Genomic DNA, 23,442 nt, shown 5'->3' on the forward strand with positions numbered 1-23,442 from the left:
TGAGAGCTCAGACCTTACTTCTCTTATTCACTTTAATGTTCTCAGCACCTAGGATAATGTTTGTTGAAAGAAATGGATTTTCATCAAATGTATGTTTTTCAATGATGATTTGGAATATGGGGAAAATAAGGGGCAGAAAGATCACAGTCACAGCATTCTAAAGCAAGTGCAGTTAATTTGGACATATTTCCGTCTAGTATTTTTCCTTCTGTTATTTGAACAAGAATGTATATTCCTATTTGCATCGTACTACTGCTTACTACTTCTGTCTGCCTGCCTATTTCAGAATCACCTTGACTCATCTGAACCCCACAACAACCTTGGGGGACAGCAAAACCTATCCCTTGGTGCCAACGTACCCATGAGGAACCTGGAACTGTCTTTCTTGCTCGATGCCACACAGTTGGTGGCTGAGCCCTGAGTCTTGGTCTGGCACATCTTCTCAACTCTTGTCTAGAATTTCCATTCATAAATGGTCTGCTCATTTTCCTCATGAAACATGTCATTCTCCATCATCATTCCTTCACTCCACTCCACTGACCCTAGATCTCTTCTTTCCCACTAACTCAATCCTTTGTTCAAGACCCTGCCTCTTTTGCTAAGTGGACAATCTCAGTTCACTAATCAAATATATTTTTACAACTCACTATCCATGTCATGGTTTCACACTTAGCCTATGATAGCCAATTAGCTTACACAAATTTAATGCAAGTAGTCGGTCTAATTCAATGTCAGTTTCTTCTTTGCAGTCCCAAAGCTTATAGTAATATGATCCTATGTCCTCATAATTTTAACTGGATCATATGGAAAATAACCGTATTTGGCACATCGTGTTTCTTTCCCTCTTAATCATGCCCACATGTCTACACACACTAATAAATGGGCATTCAAAAAATATTTATCCAGCTCCTTTGTGTCTGGCATTTTTCTAGGTCCTGGGAATATAGAAATGAACCAAACAGACAAGATCCCTGCTATCTTTGAGCTTCCATTCTGATAATTTGAATAAAAAATAATAATTATAGCACAACAGGAGAAGCATTAAGTTTCAGAGAATTTCTAAGAAGAACCTTGAGCCAAAAGCTGAGAAGAGGGCAAGTCTAAGTTTAAAGGCTTCACAGGAGAGGTGGCAATCAATCTTGACCTTGAAAATGAGCTGAAATTCACTACATAGAGAGGAAGGTCCTCCAGGAACAAGGAACACCCCGCTCAGCAGCACACAGATGTGGAACAGGAGAGGATTAGATTGAAATGGTGAAATTTTGGCATGGCAAGTCATAGACTGTTACATTAATTTATACATTTTCAGTTCTACAGTAAATGCAGTGAGTTTCAAGGTGCCTTGCACTTTGCCCTGACAGGAGCATATTATTACCCAGAGTGTAAATCTTCCCTCCTTGACCTCATGTGAATGCTCATGAATGCAGTAATAGTGCAGCAAACTCAAAGCGTTTGTCAAAGGTGACCTTGCTGTACATATGTTGATAGCCAGAGAGCCCAAGTATTCCAGAGAACCTTGCCAAAATGTAGCACCAATAAAAGCACTGTATCTCCTGGAAGTTTTTAACTTAATTCCTCTATGTCTGCAATAAAAAGTGGATAGTGTTTCATCCTGGATGATAACCTGGCTTGTTGTCATTTTCATATTCATGGGCAAACCAAGAGTTAAGTACCCATCAATTAATGCAGACTTCTTTTTTCTTCCACTCATTTAAAAATTTTATAGGACCTCCTGCCCTAAGAGTTCCTGCTCATCTTTGAAACAGATTTTTGGGAAACCTTCATAATTTATGAATTATTTCAGCAAAGATGGAGTTAATTCTACCATTTTTTCTGGAATCCAATTTTAAGTTACAAAGATATTTCAAAATTATAAGATAATTCAAAAGAGAAATATATGTTTGGGGATTAGATACAGTTAACTCAGTTTTGTTCTCAAAAGGTAGTGATGCTCAAAAAAGAACAAAATCTTTTGAAAACAAGAGCAGAAATAAGTGTATAAAACAAAACACATCAATCTATACTCAATGACAAAAATTTGGCTGGGGAAATTTATTAACTTTCATGTCGGAGCTAAATGATACATATTTTTAGTAAAAGAGGGGAGAAGCAGGGTCTGATTTGTGTGGTCAATGCAAAATTTAAGCATGTATACACATGCTAAAGGGCTGGTGGACAGGCTTTTCATGGAAGGGGTTCATGAGCAGAAAGGTTCCAGGAAATACAGGGGAAGAAATGCATGTTAAGAGAAGACAATCATGGCCAAAAGCAAGAAGTAGACTGGAGAAGAAATGTGTGTTTTTGACTAGGACTCTCAGATTGCACTCCAGCACTTTCCTACAGATGTATACTGGCATTTTAGGCAGGGAAATGTCTCTTTTAAATAATGAACAAAAGCATAAGAACTCCTCCAGTTATAAAATAAGTAAGTTATGGGGATGGAATGTACAATGTGGTGACTATACTCAATAATACTCTATTGTATACTTGAAAGTTGCTAAAAGAGTAGATTTCAAAAGTTCTCAACACACATAACAATAAAGAAAAAACTGAAGGAACAAAACAGCAGCAGACTCACAGAACCCAAGGATGGACTAACAGTTACCAAAGGGAAAGGGACTGGGGAGGATGGGTGGGAAGGGAGGGATAAGGGGGAAAACGGGGCATTACAATCAGCACACATAATGTAGGGGGCTGGGGACATGGGGAAGGCAGTATATACAGAGAAGACAAGTAATGATTCTATAGCATCTTACTATGCTGATGGACAGTGACTGTAATGGGGTATATGGGGGGGACTTTATAATAGGGGGAGTCTAGTAACCATAATGTTGTTCAAGTAATTGTACATTAACGATATCGAAGAAAAAAAATGTACAGGCTCCATATTAACCTGATTAGCAGCCACTAACCTCTCGGCAGCTACTGACCCTATGGTATGACCAGAAAGGCCCTAGACTAAAACGCAAATGTACCAGGTCCCCTTCATACTCTGCTAGTGGGAACACGGGACGGTGCAGCCACGTGGGGAAACAATCTGGCAGTTTCTTATAAAGTCACTCATACACTCACCCTATGACCCTGCAATACCACTCCTGGTATTTACCCAAGACAAATGAAAACCCATCTACATGAGGACTTGCACACATAATAGCAGCTTTATTCATAATAGCCCCCAACTGGAAACAGCCTAAATGTTCATCAACTAGGGAACAGACAAACAAAATGGGACATATCTGTACATCATTACTACTGAGCAATAAAAAGGGATGAGCCTGACACATGCAGCCACATGGATGAGTCAAAACCATTCTGCCAAGTGAGACAAACTAGATCCCAAAGGCTTCAAGCTGCAGTGCCCCACGCGGGCCACACTCTGGACAGGGCCACACCGTGGTAACGGAAATCGGATCTGAGCATGCCAGGCTGGAGGTCAGGGGGCAATTTTTTGGGGTGATGTGAGGTTGTATATTTGATTGTAACAGTGGTTTACACAACTGCTTACATTTGCCAACACTCAAAGAACTACACACTTAAAATAGGTGAGTTTTGTTGTATGTAAATTATACCACAATAAAGCAGGTTAAAATTTTTTTAAAAAGTTCTCAACACAAGTAAAATATTTGTGGTTATGTGTGGTGATGGATGTTAATGAGATTTATTGTGGTGATCATTTCACAATATATGCATATATTGAATCCATTATGTTGTACAACTGAAATGAACATAATGTTAATTATATCTTAATCTAAAAAGTTAGAAAATAACCATTAAATATGCATTATTTTATATTTATGAACTATATAGTATATATGAACTCAAAGGCCTGACTCTGTGACAGTGCAAGGGCAGGATGCCTTTGTTTATGGAGGTGGAGCACATTTCTCCCATGCTGGATATGGACTGTCTCAGAGGCTGCAGAGGTGCAGGGAGGAGCAGGGCACTGGACAGTGAGCTGGGCATTGCAAAGGGCAGCAGGAAGGTGCAGAAGCCACCAAGACATGGGGGAACATTCTTAGGGGACAGCAAAGCTTCCCAGAAAAACTGTGCTCAAGAGTCCAGGAGGAATGCTCTCTCATCTAAATCAGATATGAGTGAGACTCCAGGCATAGTCTGTCCTGGGGCAAAATTTATCTTCATCTTTGGGTCTGTGAACCTAGAAAACATATTATCTGCATCTAAAATATGATGCTGTGACTGGCATGTGATAGATATTACCATTTCAAAAGGGAGAAATTAGAAGGAATACAGGGGTCACTGGTACCAAGAGAGTTTAACATAGCAGGTCTAATTCCATTAGGTTTCCAGGCCTGAGAATAATCCTCTTTGCTCAAGGCTGTTGTCTGCACCTGCAACAGCTCTACTGGTCTCTGTTTCTCTGTCCCCTGCAGTCCAAGATGGCAGCATTTCTGCTGAGACAACATTCCTGAAGACCTGTAGGTCTCCTGTGTATGTCATGGGGATCCCTGCCTGGCCTCTGCTGAGGTGGTTGAGAGGATCCATAAATCACATGCCTAATCCATTCAGCAAAACGTTTCCAACCACACCCTTGGCTTTCTCTTCAGAGCACACTTTCCTAACAATGAGTCTCCTAATACTAATCACTTTTTTTTTTGGTAATGTTTTTGGTAATTTTTTCTCAAATCAGTAGTTACTGTTCTTTTTTGTTTAACAGTTCCTTCCTGAATTTACCTCTTTCCTCTTGCATTTTACTACATTAAGCATGGGAAGGCAGCCTGCACCTCCATTTTGCTTGGAAATCTTCTCAGCTAGATATCTTAAGTTCACTGCTTGAAAGGTCTGCTTTCCACACAACTGTAGGATACAAGTTGGCCCAAATTTACGCCCAAATTTATATTTATGAACTATATAGTATATATGAACTATAAACAAGGATCACCTTTCCTCCAGTTTCTGATAACATGTTCCTCATTTCCTCCTGAGCGCACAGCAGAAGTGTCTTCAACATTTGTGTTTCTACCAACAGTCTCCTCAAGACAATCTTCAAAGATCCCCTATCCACATAACATAATATCTACAGATTTGGGGGACTAAGCTATAGAAAGATCTTTTTGGGGGGCTACAACTCAACTCAGTACAATGGGCTTGCCATGAAGGTAGTGTCCCAAGTGCTGTTTACCTGGACCACTTCTCAGGCTTGGGTTGTAACAAGCAACCTTCAGAGATGAGGCAATATCTCTCTCCAGGACAAAGAGCAGGCTTGCTGACTTCTTGCTGTAAATCAGCAGGCTCACCCAGTGTTCCTCTCTTGGAATGCAACCTACTATGTGTGTAGGCATCCGTTTGGACCCATCCACACAGCCCGCATGAGATTTCATGGTGAAGCAGAAGGGGAACCCAGGTAAACACGCTCGTGCACACGATGCCGGCTGTGCTGTGAGTGGGAACCCATCTCTCTGACTCAGGAACCCATCACCTGTCAGCATCTGTGAAGGGCCACAAGCACATACATCAGCTTGTACATAGGGCAAAATCAGATAGCGACTTGACACAGCAGAGAACAAACGCTCTGGGGTCTGGAAGTTGGGGGCTGAGTGAGGATGAAAATGGATACCTCCTGGGAGTTAGGAGAAATCTTGGGAGAGCATTGTGTCATTTTATAAGGATGCAATAGGGATCTGAATGAATCTTATCTCAATTTTGAGCAGCAGAGAGACTCCAGCTGACATCTGGGTAATAATTCCTTCATGATTTGTATCCACCTTTTTTAAAAAACAATGTACATATATATCATTTATTTGATAATTACTCTGTGTTCATATCAAAGAAATATGTACATTCTTCCATGGCCAGAAATGAATCCATTAGGGTGTTAAGTCCTAAGAGGGTGTTACAGATGAATTGTATCCTCCCCAAATTCCTGTGTTGAAACTGTAACTCTCGATGTGACTGCATGTAAAGATAGGCCCTTAAAGGAGGTAATCAAGTTTAAAAGAGGTGACTAGAGTGGGACCCTAATCTGGTAGGACTGGTGTCCCTATAAGAAGAGGTGGAGTACCAGAGTTCTTTCTCTGTGTGCACACAGGGGAAAGGTCACATGAGGACACAGCAGGCGGGCAGCAGTCTGTAAGCCAGGAAGAGAAACCACACAAGAAACCAACTCTGGTGACTCCTGGATCTTGAACTGCTAGCCTCCAGAACTGTGACAACATAAATTCCCATTGTTGAAGCTCCCCAGTCTGCGCTATTCTGTGATGGCAGCCCCAAAAGACAAAGGTGAGGAAAATCAGGACATAACAGAGCATTTCAAATTACTATTCTGAGGTTCAAAGATAATTCCGTCAATACATAGTTGCGCATATATAAATACAGGTGAGCTGTATACTAATTCCAATTATATCATTTACATTTCATATTTTGTATGAAAAACATAAAAGTGTTTTTGTGACAAAGTAACGGCACTATGTCCTAGGGTACGTGGCCCACAGTCGGTTTTGATCTTGTAGGCAATGAACATCTTCGGAAGTCCACTGCAATTGCTTGCTAAGTCCATTTATTGGGACTTAGTGCTTCCTAACAACTCAATAGATTCTCCTTTGTTCCATGAGAATGCTGAAGGGCCGCAGCCCCCAGCAGCCTCGCAGTCCCCAATGACCCAGAGGACCGGGACAGCGCCTAGGAATACCAGCTCATTAGTTCACTTCCTGTTTGGACACTTTATCCCTAAATTCCTTTTATGTGAAAGGAGAAACTCATTTCTCTCACTCTCTCAGAATAGCATTTTCCTTCACTTAGCAAGTCAGTGCCTTTCCATAGTAACAAGGTAATTACAACTTGCTCAGTAACAAGATATGGTTCACATACCTTGAGGCAATGTGTAGAAACAATGGGTATGACTGAAATTGGTATTTCTTCTGTTATGTCTCTGGACATTTCTCCATGTTTCAGGTCTTCACCTACCTGCGCACACCCTTCTCTCCCTTGCTCTTCTCCATTTGCGTCTCTTATTGGGGAATACTCCTCGAAGGTTATTCACCTGTTCTCCTGTGTAAGTTCTGCCTCCATAGCTGCATTGCTGTTCCCTCCCACACCTGTCTGACTCACCTCCTGCCCTACCCCTTTAGCTATTCTGCTGGACTCCTGGCTCTTCCCTAAACACACTCTGACCTCAGGCCTTTTCTGTCTGTGCCCTTTGCCTGGAATCCTCCTTTCCCAGAGCACCACCCATTCTCACTCACTGCATCCTTGTTTTTGCATCAAACATCAATCTGTCAAAGCTGCCTTTTCTCCCTACCTGTGGTAGTCAGGGGGCTTCCAGTGATCCCCATTTCCTGTTATTCATGCCTTTGTGTGATCCTCTCCTCTTGAGTGAAGGTAGGACTTGGGACTCCAAACCACCAGAATTAAAGATTCAAAACACAGAATCAGAAGTCATAGGATGTCACTTCTGTGATAACATTACATAATTTGACTTTCCATCCTGCTAGAAGACAACTCTCTCTTGTCAGCTTTGATGAAGCAAAGAGGCCCATAGGGGAAGGAAGTGAGGGCGGCCTCTAGAGGAGAGCCTGAGAGGAAGCACTTGGTTCAACAGTCCTGGAGAAAACTAATTCTGCCAACAATCAAAGTGAGCAGAAGAGCTTCCTTCCTCAGTTAAGCTTTCAGATGAGACTCCAGCCCTGGCCTGTATACCTTGATGCAGCCATGTGGGAAACTCTGAAGCAGAGGACCCTAGTGAAGCCATGAACAAACTCCTGACCAACAGAAATTGCAAGATAAAAAATGTATATTATTTTAAGTCACCACATGTGTGGTAATTTGTTGTATAGTAATATAAATAACTAATACATACCCCCATGTAAAACAATACCTTCCCATTTTCCACCCCCTGTCCAGCATTCTCTGTCCTCTTTACTCCGCTAAATTTTTCTTAAGACAGCATCACTACCTCATATGTTACGTATTTATATTTTGTATTTGTTTGCCTCCTCATCAGGATCTGTACAGGGGGATCTAAGTTTTGTAGGGATTGAAGATTCTAGAATTTGTCCAGAGTGGCTCTTTAAAGAAAAAGTTACAAAACACATTCAGGTATAAAATTAAATACTTATTTAGAATGAGAAAACAATTCTAGCAATTACATATTTTTAAATGCTGGAAGATCCAGAAAAAAAAAATACTCAAAACATACATCTTACTAACTGCCTAGTTAGTAATGATCTTTTTCTATATCTTCTATAATACCTATTCCCTACAGTTTTTGTCCCTATATCATTTGATCACTTCTTCACCTGACAATTTTTAAAAATGATATTCTCTAAAAGTATTCAACTTTTTTTGGCATGGTAAATTTAATTTCAAAAAATTTTGTTATTTATAATAAAGGAAAGTCCCCTTCATTTTCATACCTCCTTATCTGTAATGTCACGTAAATGTTTAAGATTGCTTTCTAGGATCATACAGGAGCTATGATATTTCAAGGCATCTCATTTTCTTTTATAGGGATTAATCTAGAAAGTCTGAATTGATGACATTATTATCCAGTTTGTTGTCAACACCACTGATGAAATGTGTTAGCTTTGGGTACAAAAGAGACATGATCTTAACTTTTGCACATTTCATAAAAATACCAGGCTGTGTGAACCCATGGGAATGGGCCTGCTCAGTTAGGGGCCCTGAAGTGTAAGCTTCACTTGTTTTGTGGTAAATATGCCTTCATCCCTCAGGGTAGAGCCTTTACCTATTCTGTTTACTGCTATATTCCCCAGTACTCAGAATAGTGCCAGCACATGGCTGTGGATCAAAAATAATCAACTGAATTAACAGACAGCCAGTTGACTATGCCACCTTTTCACCTATTAGCAGGTTACATATACAATGGGAGATCAATGAAGACCAGTTTAGTTAATAAATATGAGTTTTGGACTGGTTCAAATAAGATCCTTGAGAGCAGATTACTGAGAAGATATACAGACAGCTGGATTAAAAGAAAGATAAATAAAAATGTATACATCTATGTACATGCACATGTATATGCAAATATACATACACATTTTATTTTCTACCTAGAATTTTAAAGAACACTGAACTTGCTTTTTATCTACCTATAGAACCCTAGAAATACAAAGAAGACTGACTTTATTTTGGGGTGATGGGGTGGCAGAAGTATACCAGTGCTTAACAACAAGGATTTTTTTTAGCTGAAAAGTCCACATACTAGGCAAGACCAGCCATCTCTCATACTGCCTAAGAGCTTGAGGTTTGAAAAGTTCTATAAACTTGGGCAAATTCCTCATCCTTCATAAGCCACTGCCTTTACACCTGTGAAATAGATAAAATACATGAGCCTATCTCTTTGTGATCAGACAATGCATATAACACGCTCAGCCCAGTGCCTAGCAAACAATGAGCATTTAGTAAAGACAGCTTGTTTGGTTTTGTATTTTTACTATTAATGTTATGTGGTACTGAGGATAACGTACTTTTTAAGAAATTTAAAAGGACTTGATTTTGTGATCCCACTTTCACCTCTAACACGAAAAGCATATTCTGAGTAAATTTCTAATTTAGTGTCTGGGAACTGCTGTATAAAGGGCAGGGGAATGACACATGCATTTTGCTGAGGCATACTCAGGGCCACACCACAAGAACCAAGAGAACATTATCAGTCCATGGGGCCTCCAGGAAGCTACAACAGGAAGCGGGGTTACTCAGACCATGACTTTGAAACTAAGAAATAGACTTCAGACTCTAAAGAGTAGTTAATCATTACCTAGAATGTGGTGATAGAAGAAAATGGCCATAGGTAACATTAAATCATTTGAATACATCCAAAACCACAACCATAAAACATACATTATCAGGAAATCATTTTCAATAGCACTATGTTCATGTTGAAAGGGTGGCAATACCGAAATGATGTAGAAAGCCCTCCCTCTTCTCTCCAAAAAAAAACAAGCAAGTAATCTTAGAAATTACAGGCACTTTGAAAATGACCATATATTGTGTACAGATTAAGGTCTATTAATGTCTGGTTTAATAGCTATAGTGCTTAAAAAAAAAAAAAAAAGGTAGTGCAAAAGACAGAAGCACAAAATGACCCTGAGTTTTTGGAATGTAGTGGCAGAACATTCTCCTGCTTTCTTTAAGAAAGAAAAATGCAGTTTTTTCCTTTAAAGACTGAATGTTAAATGTTGCATTCCGTAAGGATGTAGCTGCTACCACTGTCACCGACAGGTGATGCTGTACATGGAAAGCAGAGCTCCTGGATGGGGCTGCCTTGACTCCTTCAATTCCCCTGACACTTTATTGCTATATGATAGGCATGCCATACAGGTCTCAAAAAAGTCCTTTAAATAAATGAATGATTATAAAAATGGATGAATACCAAGTTTATGGATGAATATCAAGTTTATGGATTAAAAACAATAAGATGTTATATGCTTTTAGAGTGTGCAAAATACTTCCCCATGCATAATCCCATTTGATCCTCCCAGTGACCCAGGAGGTAGGGAATAGCTTGCCTGTGAAAAATGGCATTTTATTTACTCTTTAGAGCTGGAGTTATTTCCATGATGCCATGAATACCAAATGTGCTTAATATATGCTTGTTTAGTAAGGTGAGTCTCAACTGGGAACAGTTTTGTCCCTCAAGGGGCATTTGATAATGTCTGGACCCATTTTTGGTTGTCACTCTTAGGGTGGGGGGGTTTATTGGCATCTAGTGAGTAGAGGCCAATGATGTCACTCATCACCGTGCAGTACACAGGACAGCCCCCCAGTACCCCATGCCCTGGAAGAATTACCTGGTCCCCAATGTCAATAATGCCAATGTTGAGCAACTCTGATCTAAACAATGAATTGTCCTATAAGCACCTTTAAGTTCATTAAGTTACTATAGTGCTTTGAAAACATGTCTGGAAATAAGTCTCCTCCCCCAGAATCTAGGGCAGACTTTGTGACTGCTTAGTTGATTAGATGCAGTTGTATGATTTCTGGGTCTAGATTAGAAAAGGCCGTGGAGTTTCTGCCAGGTTTTGTGTGTGTGTGTGTGTGTGTGTGTGTGTGTGTGTGTGTGTCCAAAAGCAAGTGCCTTTGGATCCCTGCATGGCCCTGAAAGAAGTCAGGCTACCCCAAGGATACTGTGCCTGGAGAGACCACCTGATACAACCATATGATGAGAGAGAGCTGTCTACCCTCTACGGAGAGGTACTTTGAGCCAGAACTGCCCAGCTAAGCTTTTCTCAAAGTCCTGCCCATGAAACCATGAGAGATAATAAGTCACGGCTGTCATTTGAAGCCACCAAGTTTTAGGGTAATTGGTTACATGGCAATAGCTAACCAAAAAAATCTCCAGTGTTAGTTACTTGAAGTCAAGTGTTCTGGCAAACAGAATGTCTTCTCTCTCCTCCTAAAAGGTCCTGAGACTTATGGAGGTACAGAAATCTTAACTACAGAATTGCTACTCCTCAAGTGAAAAAAATCTGTGGGACATAGGTGAGAAAGGGGAAGTTGTCAAAGAGATTTTGAGAAGGATTCTTAAGGGCATCTTGCAATGACAGGCAGACGACTGCAGTCCTGGGCTTTAGTCATTTCAAAACCTGGTTATCGTCAAAATGAGGCATTTACTAGATGATCTCTTGCGACTCCTTCTAGGCCTAAATCCCATAATATCCTAATCTATGGATTTTTCAAAAGATAGAGATTTTTTAACTGTAACCTAAAAAATGCACCCTGATGAATATAAAGAATGAGAATTAAAATAAATATGAAACACTACTTTACATCCACCAACCTACAGAAAGCTTAAAAAGAACTATAAAAAGTAAATTAAAACCTAATGTTGGTGAAATTGGTAAATTCACATATTGCTGATGACTACACTGTTCAACATGCAACAAGAGCTAAAAAAGACACATAATCTTTGACCCAGTAAGGCCTCTCTTGGAAATCATCCAAAAGGGAAAAGAAAAGAAAAAGCTTCTTATACAATGATATTTATAGTCACATTATTTACAGTAGGGGAAAAACTCACAGGAAACAACCTAAATATTCAACAATGGCACAATAGTTAACCATAACACAGCAGGATGCACTGATGTAAAGTTATAAATATGAAGCCCATATGGAAAAGTATATACAAAAGATAGCCAGTGAATAAAAAGTAAGCCATTCATTTTCAAATAAATGGTGAGTCTATCTCTGAAAAAAATAACATGCACACTTACAAATATTAAAAGAAATAGAAATATTTTTTTCTGTTAAGATGAATATTTTTATGTATGCCATTCTTCTGTAAGGATATTCAAATATTCTATTTTATAATGAAATGCTTCTATAGACTGAAGCCATTAATCAAGTTTAGTACTTCAATGGGCATATGTACTTCACAGTCATCTGAATTCTACTTTTATTTTTAAATTATTTTTACCAATCATTTTCTGAGAGCTTATAGGTCCTGGGAATACGTTGAAAAATAGGATGGAATGTGACCATAAAGAATGTCTTCAGTGGGAAAGAGAGACAAGCTGGAGATAAATTATGGTGCTGCTTCATGAGAACAGAAAAGGGAAGCAGGAAATGTGGGGTTTGAGGGGGAAAAGATGTCTTCACTGTCCTAAAACTTCATTCATCTTGTTACTTGTCAATAGAACTATCCTTGTAGGACATCTTAAGACAAAGGAGAAATGGTGCAAAGCAAACAGACTGTCAAATAAGTGAAAAAAAGTATCAACTACAGGAAGATTTTAGCAAATTCATATAAACCTGTACATAGAGGCTATTTTTCATATTCTAACTGGAAAGAATGAGGAAGTTTTCAGCTTGGCACTCATTCAGAAAGCATGCCTTTAATTCATGATACAGTGTCTGATAGTGAGGGGTCAACAATAAATACTGTAATAATAAAAGGGATTTCTAAATTACTATGTACTATACCCTTCCCCACCCCACACACAGACTTCCTATGTTGGAACCCTAAAGGATGACAGTATAAAAAGCAGGGTCATAAAAAGTACTTAGGCTTTATTCTCATGAATAGTGCCTTATAAAAGGGACTCCAGAGAGACCCCAGCGCCTTTCGTCATGTGAACACACAGTGAGAGGGCTGGCTATGGACCAGGAAATGGGCTCTCATCAGGCAGTAACCATGCTAGCACCTTGAACTTGGACTTCCCGGCCTCCAGAACTGTGAGCGGTAAATACCTGTTGTTCATAAGCCACCCAGTCTGTGGTATTTTGATATGGCAGCCAGATGGACTAAAACACTATGACATTTACACAAAATGTTTATGTAATCATCTTTCGATTCTGCATTAATACTTTTTTTGGACTATTTATTACATCTTTATACTAAAAATAAAATAAAGATCATATAAAATCACCCCAATTTCCAAGGCTTTTATTATTTTTTTCCCGAGGGAATAATGTTAGTAAATACACAGAAAACTACGTTGATCATTCTGAAATACCTATTTTACATACTAGCATTCATAATATGGTTTAGGAATGGTTATAAAATCCAGAGGGTTCAGTGTCCGAATTCTAACAAGCACCCAAGAAGCTATCTGGGTAAAGGGGCTTGAAGGTAACTGGGAAGCAATTTGGGGTAGAGTTATCTGACTGAACTGACCGGCGCCAGCTGGCCTTCAGTCTGCATCTCCGCATGGCGGCCATAGAAATGAGATCAGGCCTGCACAAAGACAAACAAAGGCCACCTTCACATGAATCAGGAGAATGACAACTGCCAACACTCAAGGCATCCAGCGGGGTAACAGCTTTGCTCATGCTTTTCAAAACACAATGAAATAATCTCTTACACTGACAGTATAATGTCCATCGCTCTTTTATTTCCATTGCTTTGTTTAGACACTGACCTCATTTTTATCCAGAGTGCCTTTCAATGATCAGGAGTTATGTGTGGCTTCTGTAATAGTAACTGTCCCTAGTCCCTTGAATAAAAGGAAGAACTGCAGCTGCCCTTTCCGAACTCAGAATAAAAATGCAGCGATCTTCACTGACAAAACTGCAGGCTGCTATGAACTATTCAGGCAGAAGAACAGACAATGCTGTCAAAGGAAGAAGAAGATACTTGAAAATTATGGTCAGTCCCAATATTCTCTGGACCTGAAAACACTAGCAAAATATGCAGCCTGAGCCTATACTGGTTAGTACATGTAATTTACGAGTACAGGAGTCAAAAGGCACAGACTGAATAAAACACTTAAATATAAGCATTTTGAATGAATTTCACTTTAACAAAATTAAGAATCAACATTCATTTCTAAATTATATGACTAAATGAAAATTGTTTAAAAATGCTTTGAAAACACCACTGAGATACACAGAATAAAAGGCTTTAATAGTTTACTACCAACAGAACCTTTCAAAGCCAACACGAATTCTCTCTGCTACATGGAACTATGATTTCTGAAAAGATTCTTTTGAGAATCCTTACTAAACTGGATAAAAATAAAGAATTAAAAGTTTAACTGGAGAAACATAAGTCAATAGCACTAAAAGAACTTTGCTTTTTAGGAAATCTAAGACACTGATATTACTTCTACTACTAGAATTGGAATATTGTTATATTATAATATATTGTTATATATTATATACCCTAAAAGTGGCACAAAGCTTAATTAAAACTAGGTTCATGTGTGGTAACTACTATATTGTGGTAAGTATGTCCTGAAACCAAAGGCATATTCCATGCAACCACGTTGGAGGGTGGGAGGTGCCTGTCCCCATGCTCTCGTCTCCTCTTCATGCCTTGGTCAACGTTTCCTTCCTCTCATCAGTTAATATCCTCTGCATTTCACATCCCAGCGCCTACTTTGCCTTCCTTCATGTGATCGTTTCTGGCTTCCAACCTGGTGCCAGAGCAGTCCGGGTGGGTCATCCAGTTCCCTCCCCTCCTTTCTCTGCTCCTTTCCAGAGACATCAACAGTGCTTTTCTCTCCTCTGCCTCCCTTGTGTTATGGAACCTGCCACTCACAGATGCTTCAATGTAATTTCCCCAAATTGTAAGTAAACTATGCAACACCATAAGAAATAGACGTGAAAAAAAAAAAGCATTATAATAATTTTTACGCAAGTCTCTGTCATGTTTGATTGTTTAAGGCAGTCACTCCCATCCTGTCCCTCCACTTTCTTCTCTTTCTCTGGTTTCTCCTTCTCTCACTCCAGGGAGACTGCCCCCGCCAGGCTGTCAGACTTGCTCAACCTCCGTCAAGTCGATCCTATTGTTGTTCTCTCTCAGAGCATTTCGGTGGCGCCCCACTTCCCACAGCCCCCCTTCCGCCACTCCAGCTGTGCCTCCTCTCCTCCGTGGCCTGGGCTCTTCCTCTCCAGGCACTCCGAGGCAGTTCCTCAGGACGGGCTGACCTGTCTTCCGCCTGACTCATCAATGTTGCATCTTCAGTTGCTCTCCGGACGCCTCTGACCCCTCAGTCTCCGTCCCCATCTTGCTCTCTCTCCTGTTCCTGACGCCGCTATATGTAACTTATCTACTAACCAGATGTAAGCGTCTGGATGCCTCAAAGCCACCCTGTCAGGCAAGTTCATCGCCGTGTCCGTCTAACGTGCCCTCCTTCAGCACGCCCTGTCTGGGTAAATGGCATCATGTTGGGTTGTCCACATCAGAAACCTCAGCCTCAGCCTTATCTTCTCCCTCTCTCGCTGCCACTGTAGTAAATGGATCATAAAACCCTGTCCATTCTTCATTAATATCTTTCAGACGTGACCCCTGCCATCTTTCCCTTCTGCCACTATCTGAGTTCTTACCACTACCCTCTCTCTCTGGTGCACTGAACTACAACTGACACTGAGCCAGTTCTTTCCCAAGTGGCCCGGTGCCTTCAGGCTGGTCCCGTTCAATCCACCATCCTTGCTGCCAGAAGGATCCACCTAAGGAGCAAAGCTGACCATGTCCCTCCCCTGCTTACTGCCCTTCAAAACCTTCCCATTGTCTCAGCATAAAACCCACATTCCCATAGTTTACAAGGCCCGCCATGGTCCGGCGCCTGCTATCCCCTCATTCTCCGTGAGTACCTGGAACAGCGTGTCCTGGGCATAATGACCTCCTGTCCCATTCAAGAACCTAAAATACCTGGCGCAGGAACGAGGAGACATGGGTCCTATTCCTGTTTATGTGTTCTCCATCTTCTATCACCTACTGCCATTTCAGGTGGGAGGGAACTGGAGTCTGCTCTCCGAGGCCCTTCCCAAACCTGAATTGCAATGATTCTTTCCTGCCCCCAGGAAGACTCCTCTGGAGGCTTGATGCTTAAATGTATCACGGGGATACCTCTCCACTCTCTGAACTCAACATGTGGTTCTATACTACTCATTGAGCAATTAATTACATGTAACCATATGACATCTATTTTACATTAGAGATATTTATGTTACATCGCTACATGCATAGGCAACATAACCAAGTTTTTAATTACATGGAAATTTTTTAAGACACTAAGAGAGATGATGGCTCTCAATTTCAAATTCAGAAACTCAAGGAATGACAATATCAAGGACCTGCTTCCTATTATTTCCACTAGGTTAGTGTTTTGACTTTATCCCCAAGCTAGCTACCAGCATGGCTGCAAGAAGGCTCCACCTGTTCCAAGGTCCATCTAAATCTGAAAATGTGTTTCTTAACCAGTATCTTTCATAAGAATGAACAATTCTTTCCCAAAAGTCCCTGAGCATCTCTCTGTGCATATCTCACTGGCAAAATTGCATTACACGCCATGTCTAAATCAGACACCGGTGAGCTATATGGAACCACCAGGCCTGGCTCAGTCCAATCACCCCTCCCCATCCCCTGCCTCTCCTAGCTCTGCAGAGGAGGGGGTACCCCAGTAACTGGACTTCTGTCAGAAAGGAGAATGGAAGGTCTGAAACTTGGTAGGTACCTTCCAGGGAAAACAAGGTCCTTCACTCTGTTTGGACTTGTTCGCAAATATACTACAACCCCTCTGGACTACTTCAGATTTCCTACAGTTCCACACTGGGCCTAGCATGTTGCCTTACATAAAGCAGTTACTGCTAGGGTCAAATACTAGTTTTATGGAATTCACTGTAGCCAGATCAGCGAGTGCTCTTGGCTTATGTGCAGGGCATCACAGGCCCCACTTGCATACACGGAAGCTGTTGTTGGCTCAGGAAGGGTGGGACGATAATTCTGCTCTTTTGGCAGCCATCTTTCTATGTGTCCCTCCAGGTAAAACATTAGTCAGCATAACAAAAGAAAAAGCTTCCATATCCTTGACTTGCTCAGAATGACAGACAGCCTCCAGGTTTTTTCTCCTGGATGCTGTGCTGAATCTTTCAGTACTATCCCAAGCGAGGCGGGGCTGGGAGGCCAGACTAAAGCCTGTGACTTTACAGATAATGTTCATTGTGTCAGGATGGTACTTTGGTTCCCAAATATTTCTCCCAATCTTCCTGAAATTCTTTATTTTTGACAAGCTGACTGAATGTCTGTCTTTAGCTTCCTGAATATCTTAAATTCTAACATTAGAAGCTCATCCCTTTACATTAACAAACTCCTCCATTTTAATATGCCCGAGGCTGTTCTCACATTCAGACAGGAGCAGTCAGCATCCAGTTTAGAGGGAATTCATTTGAACTGACTCACTGGCTGACTTGCTATGTTGAAATCTACCTATCTTGGTGGTCATCTCACAAGGTGCTATAGGCAATATTGGAATTTTAATTTGTTAGGAAAGAGGAAGTGCTTCCAAACCTGGTTGTACATCAGAAACCTATGAGTAATTGTTTTTAAATACTGAATTCTGAGCCCCAATCCATGAATCCAAATCGAACAGTGGCTGGTACACTGTATGTGAGAGAGCAAAGCTTAGTCAAGTTTGGGCAGGTGTGGCTGCAGAGCCGAGAGGGCAGGGCGTTGCTTTATCAGAGATTGGCCCAAGGCTGTTGCGGGGCTCAGAGGACAGGAGAGACAGGTTCAGGGAGGGTCCCAGAAATGAGCGATTACCTCAAACTTCCTTTTCTCTTCTAAAAGAAAAACCTTTCATGATCTTACTTGGGGCTGTCTCTTTTAACATATGACAGTGGCAAGCTGCAAAAGGATGAGAGAAAAAGGGAAAAAGCATCAAGGCAGTGAGTGCAAAGATATTCTAAGACTCAATATGGTATCCTCAGGTGCAGTCAGAATCCAGAAGGTGTACATAGGTGTATGTATATGGCTTTGGGGCGGGGGCTTTGTGTGCGTGCATATGTATAGTGTGTGTGGTTGTGTGCAGGAGCAGGTAGTAAAGACTGAATAGGAAGGCTGCAGCCAGATGGTGAAGGACTTCTTATTGGCATGCCAAAGAAATTTAGACTTTCCCCTTTGTGAGATGGGGAAACACAAATGTTGAAGCAGGGGACTGACTGGATACAGGTATGTGTTTAGAAAGGTAACATTGGTGATGAGGAGGAAAATGGACTGGAGGGATAAGAAACAAAAACTGGAAAACCAGTTTAAAAACCATGGTAGTCCAGACACGAAAATGTGAGGGCCTGAACTGGGAGGTAACAGAATTGCATGAACTAGGGAGGAGGATGAACAGAACATGGAGATTGGCTGTGAGGCTGAAAATGGGAAAAGATTCCTGCTATTAACAGGCATTAATGGCATTCCTGTCATTAAAGATAATCTGCCATTAATAGTAGTAGATGACATGGTAGAAAATTTCAGAGGACACGTGTTGCCTGCAGTTGAGGGCATGTTGAGTTTGACATGCTTGGACGACATCTAGTTGGAGGTATTTGGGAACAGATGGAAATACTGATTCACCAGAGGAGTCTGGCTGGAGATACTGACTTGAGGGGAGAACTGGTAGAATGAAGAGCAGGATCCAGGGTGGAACTCTGTAAACACCAACAGGGAGCAGGCCAAACAGACGAGCCTGTGGAGGAGACTACGAACAGCCAGGAAAGCAGGAGGCACATGAGAGCGGCAGCCAGAGGCGGAGGTGTTTGGGATGAAGGGCTGCCAAAGTACCTATAAAAAGGAGAACTTGTTCACTTAAAAAGGATTAGAATATTTAAAGCTTGAGGGGAAATTAGGGAGAGGACTTGAAAATACTCATTGAAGAAGTGATGACTCAGGGCCAGGGTACCAGAGAGCAGAGAAGACGAGGCCCAGGGCCCAGCAGCGTGGGCTACCCTTGGCCTGGCAACACACTGGAGAATGTAATTGACATTGTGCATTTTAAGATTACATTTCCCCTTCCTCTGCGGACCTATTACTCAGTGTACGGATTATCTAGGCCTCTTATGGTCTTTCTCTTCTCCTCAACCTGCTGGTTACCACTTCAGTGACTAGAAGCACTTAACCCAGGGAATGACCAATGAATGGTGACAGATAAAGAACTAAGCTGAGCACTGCTTTTTCTTAAATATGCATGAGAATGTATTTATTGAATGTATTTATTGAAAGTGAATTTGAATCTTGGTGCTAAAATGAGATTTGAGGGTTTTACGTTTCCACAGTGGTTGGCATGTATGCTGGAAAGGATGCAAGATGTATAAACACACACACATAGGCCTTTTGCATTAAAATTTTTGGTATGTTGTTTATATTACATAATTGTACATGCATATAATTTATGAACAATTATATATATGTGTGTATAGTAATAATGAATAGTCAAAAATTTTATACAGATAGACTAATGCTATAAGGAATTTCATCTATCATTGACTTGGAAATTTCAATTATTCATGTTAATCTTGGGTATTTATGGTATCAAAAAATGATGCCGCTCCCCTAGGAAACTTGATTGATATCACAAATGACAAAGATTTATTATGAACATCCTGAATTAAGAGAAAACCTATTCCTTGAGTATGCAAATATGAGTATTCTTGAGTATTCTTCCTAGAGCAGGAAGGAGGAATAAACATACAAAATATTTGTACAGATGTCATTTTAAATCACTTCTGCTTGCTTGCACTGAGTTGCCCTAATTCCAAGTTAATGTCTCTGTACCTGACTTCATGCCTTGCAGCAACACATTCCACTGAAGTGTTTCTCACTGCTCTTTAAAAAACAAGTCTCAACACTTCACAGATAGGAAAATGATGTTAAGTTTCTACAGCTTCAGCTATTAATGGGTAATTAAAGAGATATGAAAAGCTTGGATTTAAATGTCTGTTAGCTCTTGGGAAGGTTGTGGTGTTCCAGGGACTGATTTTCACGTGAATCCAACTTTGTCTGAAACCCCCAGATTAGTGTTAATGACCCCTTAAAACATTCTTGGAGTCCCAGGAGGGAATATGCATGAGGCAGGGGATGCAGAGTGGGAAAGAAAACCTAATGATGCCTCCTCTCTGCTGGGGACATGCGGGGGGCTACTTCTCTGTTACCTCTGACCCAGGGAAAATGCTGGATTAGTTTCTTCCCTAATAAAAAATCGCTTAATAAATGCCTCGAAGGAGAACACCTTAGGAAATATTTATCTTCTTCGTAAAAACACTTGAAAATCAGGCCATTTTTTTGTTTTGATAGCTGTTCAAACTACAAAATACAAATGTGACTCCGCCTCCCCCAAGTAAACTAAAGTTCTTAAAGTAAGCACACACTAGGCTCTGGGTAGGGTCTAGTCGAAGTACTCCTGAGGGAGGACGGTCGCGCAGCAGCCCGGGACCCCCAGCCTCATTTCTCTACTTAGTGCAAAAGAAGTCAAGTGCAGAAGAAGAAGGTGGGTTCCGCTCTTTCCGCCCTGCAGTTAGAGCTGCTGCTCCGGTTCTTACGCTGTGTCGGCTAAAATCAAGGCAGTGGAAAGAACTTTTCCTGGCCTATGTTTACATTCGCTGAACAGACGACGTTACAACAATAAGAGGAGGGCAGAAGGGAAGCAGGAGTTTTCCTCTGCCAAGTACTTAAGAGGCGCTTGGTTTTTCTATGTCCCCTATGGGAAGAAACATCAGTGCTGCGCCCTATAGAGATGGGGCATTATTCACACGCTTGAGTTAAAAAATAAGCATTTGGGCTCCCGGGGTCGTGCAAAGCCCCCAAGGACCGCGCAGAGGACGGGCCAGCTGCGCGCAGGGCCCCAGTCCCCCGACCCCCAGAGCCCCAGGGGCTGGTCTGGCGCGGCACCTGCCTAAGCGGGGCTGCAGGACCCTCCTCCTCCCGGCCACCCGTTGAGCTCCACTCCCTCTAGGCGCGAGTGCGCGTGCGTGAGTGCCTACCACCACGGCGCGCGCCGCCGACTCTCCAGCGTGCTACCTGCCTTATGGGGACACCAGGCGGGGAAGAGCGGGAACCGGGACTCGCCCGCTTGGGATGTCTGGGAGCCTGGGACCTCGTGGAATCGGAGCCGAGACGCGCGCGCCTGGGCCCCCGTCTCTCCTAACTTCCCGCTCTCGCCCCGGGACCCGCAGCCCAGGCGGAGCAAACGCCTCGCTCACCTTGGCTGAGCACCAACACCAGCCGCAGCGGGGCGCCCCCTGTCCGTCCCGGCCGCATCTTGAGCCTGCCCCACGGATGTAGCTCCTCTAGGTGTGCAGAGGCACCCAAGCACCCGGGGACCGTCCCGAGGCCGTCCCGAGGGCTTCTCTCTCCTGCCCAGCTGCGAGCTGGGAAAAGTTGCCGGGCAGCTCCTGGGGCGCCAGAGCCCGCCCCGCCCCGCCCCTCAGCCACGGCCAACACCGGATCCGCCCCGGCCCCGCCCCGCCGAGCCCCGGCGAGCAGGTCCGCGGGCCGCACCTGGGCTGCGCCACGCCCGCGGAAGCCACACCTTACCTCCCACGGGCTCCAGCCCCTCCGATCCCGGGGGCCATGGGGATGGGGACCGCGCGCCTGGCAGCCTTTCGTGCACAGGACGGATCTGGCCGGGCATCCGGCGGGAGAGAGCCAGTCAGTCACTACCCAGCCCCCTGCCAGCACGACGCCCGCCCGCAGGCCACCCCGGGTCCCCGGGACCACCATGGCCTTCTGCAGCCCTCGCAGCGTCGGCTGCCGGCGCCGACGTGGGAGGGCCAGCCCGATCCGCGAGCCCTCAGCCTCGGTTCCTACGGGCTGCGCGGTGTGCGGCTCTCGCTGTCTTTCCTAAGTGGGTGGAGAAAGGGACAAAAATAAGCGCGGAATGACCAGGTTAGAAACTAACTCGACAGGAAAGGGGATATGCTCACAACCGATGATTATCCGAGGTATATTTAAGCAAGACCTGCTGCAAGAGCACTGTGTGTGTGTGTGTGTGTGTGTGTGTGTGTGTGTGTGTGTGTGTGTGTGTGTGTGTGTGATAAAAATCCTCATTCATTCCTCTTGAACGTTTACTTCAAGACACAAGGAACGAGAGCCACTTATGACCTGCTGCAAGAGCACTGTGTGTGTGTGTGTGTGTGTGTGTGTGTGTGTGTGTGTGTGTGTGTGTGTGTGATAAAAATCCTCATTCATTCCTCTTGAACGTTTACTTCAAGACACAAGGAACGAGAGCCACTTATGACCTGCTGCAAGAGCACTGTGTGTGTGTGTGTGTGTGTGTGTGTGATAAAAATCCTCATTCGTTCCTCTTGAACGTTTACTTCAAGACACAAGGAACGAGAGCCCACTTATGAACCCATGACACTTCCTCTTGGTATTACACCGTGACCGTATTCTTCCATTATTTCAGTCTCAGATCTAAAGAGAACATTCTATAACCATATCCAGGATTTTTACTTGCCAACCTAAGAAACAGGATATCCACTTTTCTCTAAATCTGAATTGTTTTCTCCAAAAGTTTGCCCAAATATTCCAGCACGTTGCTGAAACCAGAATCTTTCCAGTGACTACTTTTGTGAAGTAATCAAATGTTTAACAAATCACACTTGAGGAGTTATTAGTTTAGTCACTATGATTATCACCATTCCAAATGTTTATAGAGATGGGATATTTGGGTTAGTGTCACCAGGAAGCAAATGGTTCAAGGCGAGAAGGACTTAACAGGCCAAAAGCAAATGCTCTACTTCTCCATTATCTAGGACTGGGGGGCTCAAATATTTTAAGTATTAAGTTGTTATTTATCACATACTGCTGCTTGTAATCATGACTATAAACTCAGTAGCTTTGACTCCAAAATTTTTAGCCTCTGGTTCTTTCCTGTTTTCTTACCTGTCACTTAACTTACTCTGCTTACTAATCCTCACAAACCCTTGAAGGCATTTTTTTCTGATCTGTCGACGGTACTTACCTGCTTACTAAGATTCCAGATATCACCTGAAGTGCTCTTAGGTGGCCACTCACTAACCCTGACACCCAGTCTTGACTCTCAGACTCCTTGTGGGAAGTCAGCCAGTTTTCAGTCAGATGAATATCTGTCTGTTTCCTTCTGACTCACTGAAATGTGAGTAAGTGTTTGGAACAGACCCTTGTTTGGGAAGTAGGATAGTTCCCTTCATGTGAGACAGAAATCTGTGCTTTGTCCCTGGATGCAGGAGAGGAAAATGCACCCTTCTTTGCTTTGTGCTCAGAACTGGAGCACAATT

The 23,442-nt window shown here is 42.5% G+C and overlaps 1 protein-coding gene across 1 annotated transcript in view; it reads right to left on the reverse strand.

Annotated features, from left to right (window-relative positions):
* The window catches only part of ITGA2 (integrin subunit alpha 2), a 144,415-nt gene extending 122,826 nt beyond the window's left edge, over positions 1–21,589 (reverse strand). The window contains exon 1 of the mRNA XM_036900382.2: positions 21,385–21,589. Coding sequence (XP_036756277.2) covers positions 21,385–21,442 — 58 coding nt within the window. The 5' untranslated portion in view covers positions 21,443–21,589. The remainder of the gene's footprint in view (positions 1–21,384) is intronic.
* Between the last annotated feature and the right edge of the window lie 1,853 nt (positions 21,590–23,442).

Source organism: Manis pentadactyla, chromosome 2 (assembly GCF_030020395.1).
Source record: "Manis pentadactyla isolate mManPen7 chromosome 2, mManPen7.hap1, whole genome shotgun sequence".
NCBI lineage: Eukaryota > Metazoa > Chordata > Mammalia > Pholidota > Manidae > Manis > Manis pentadactyla.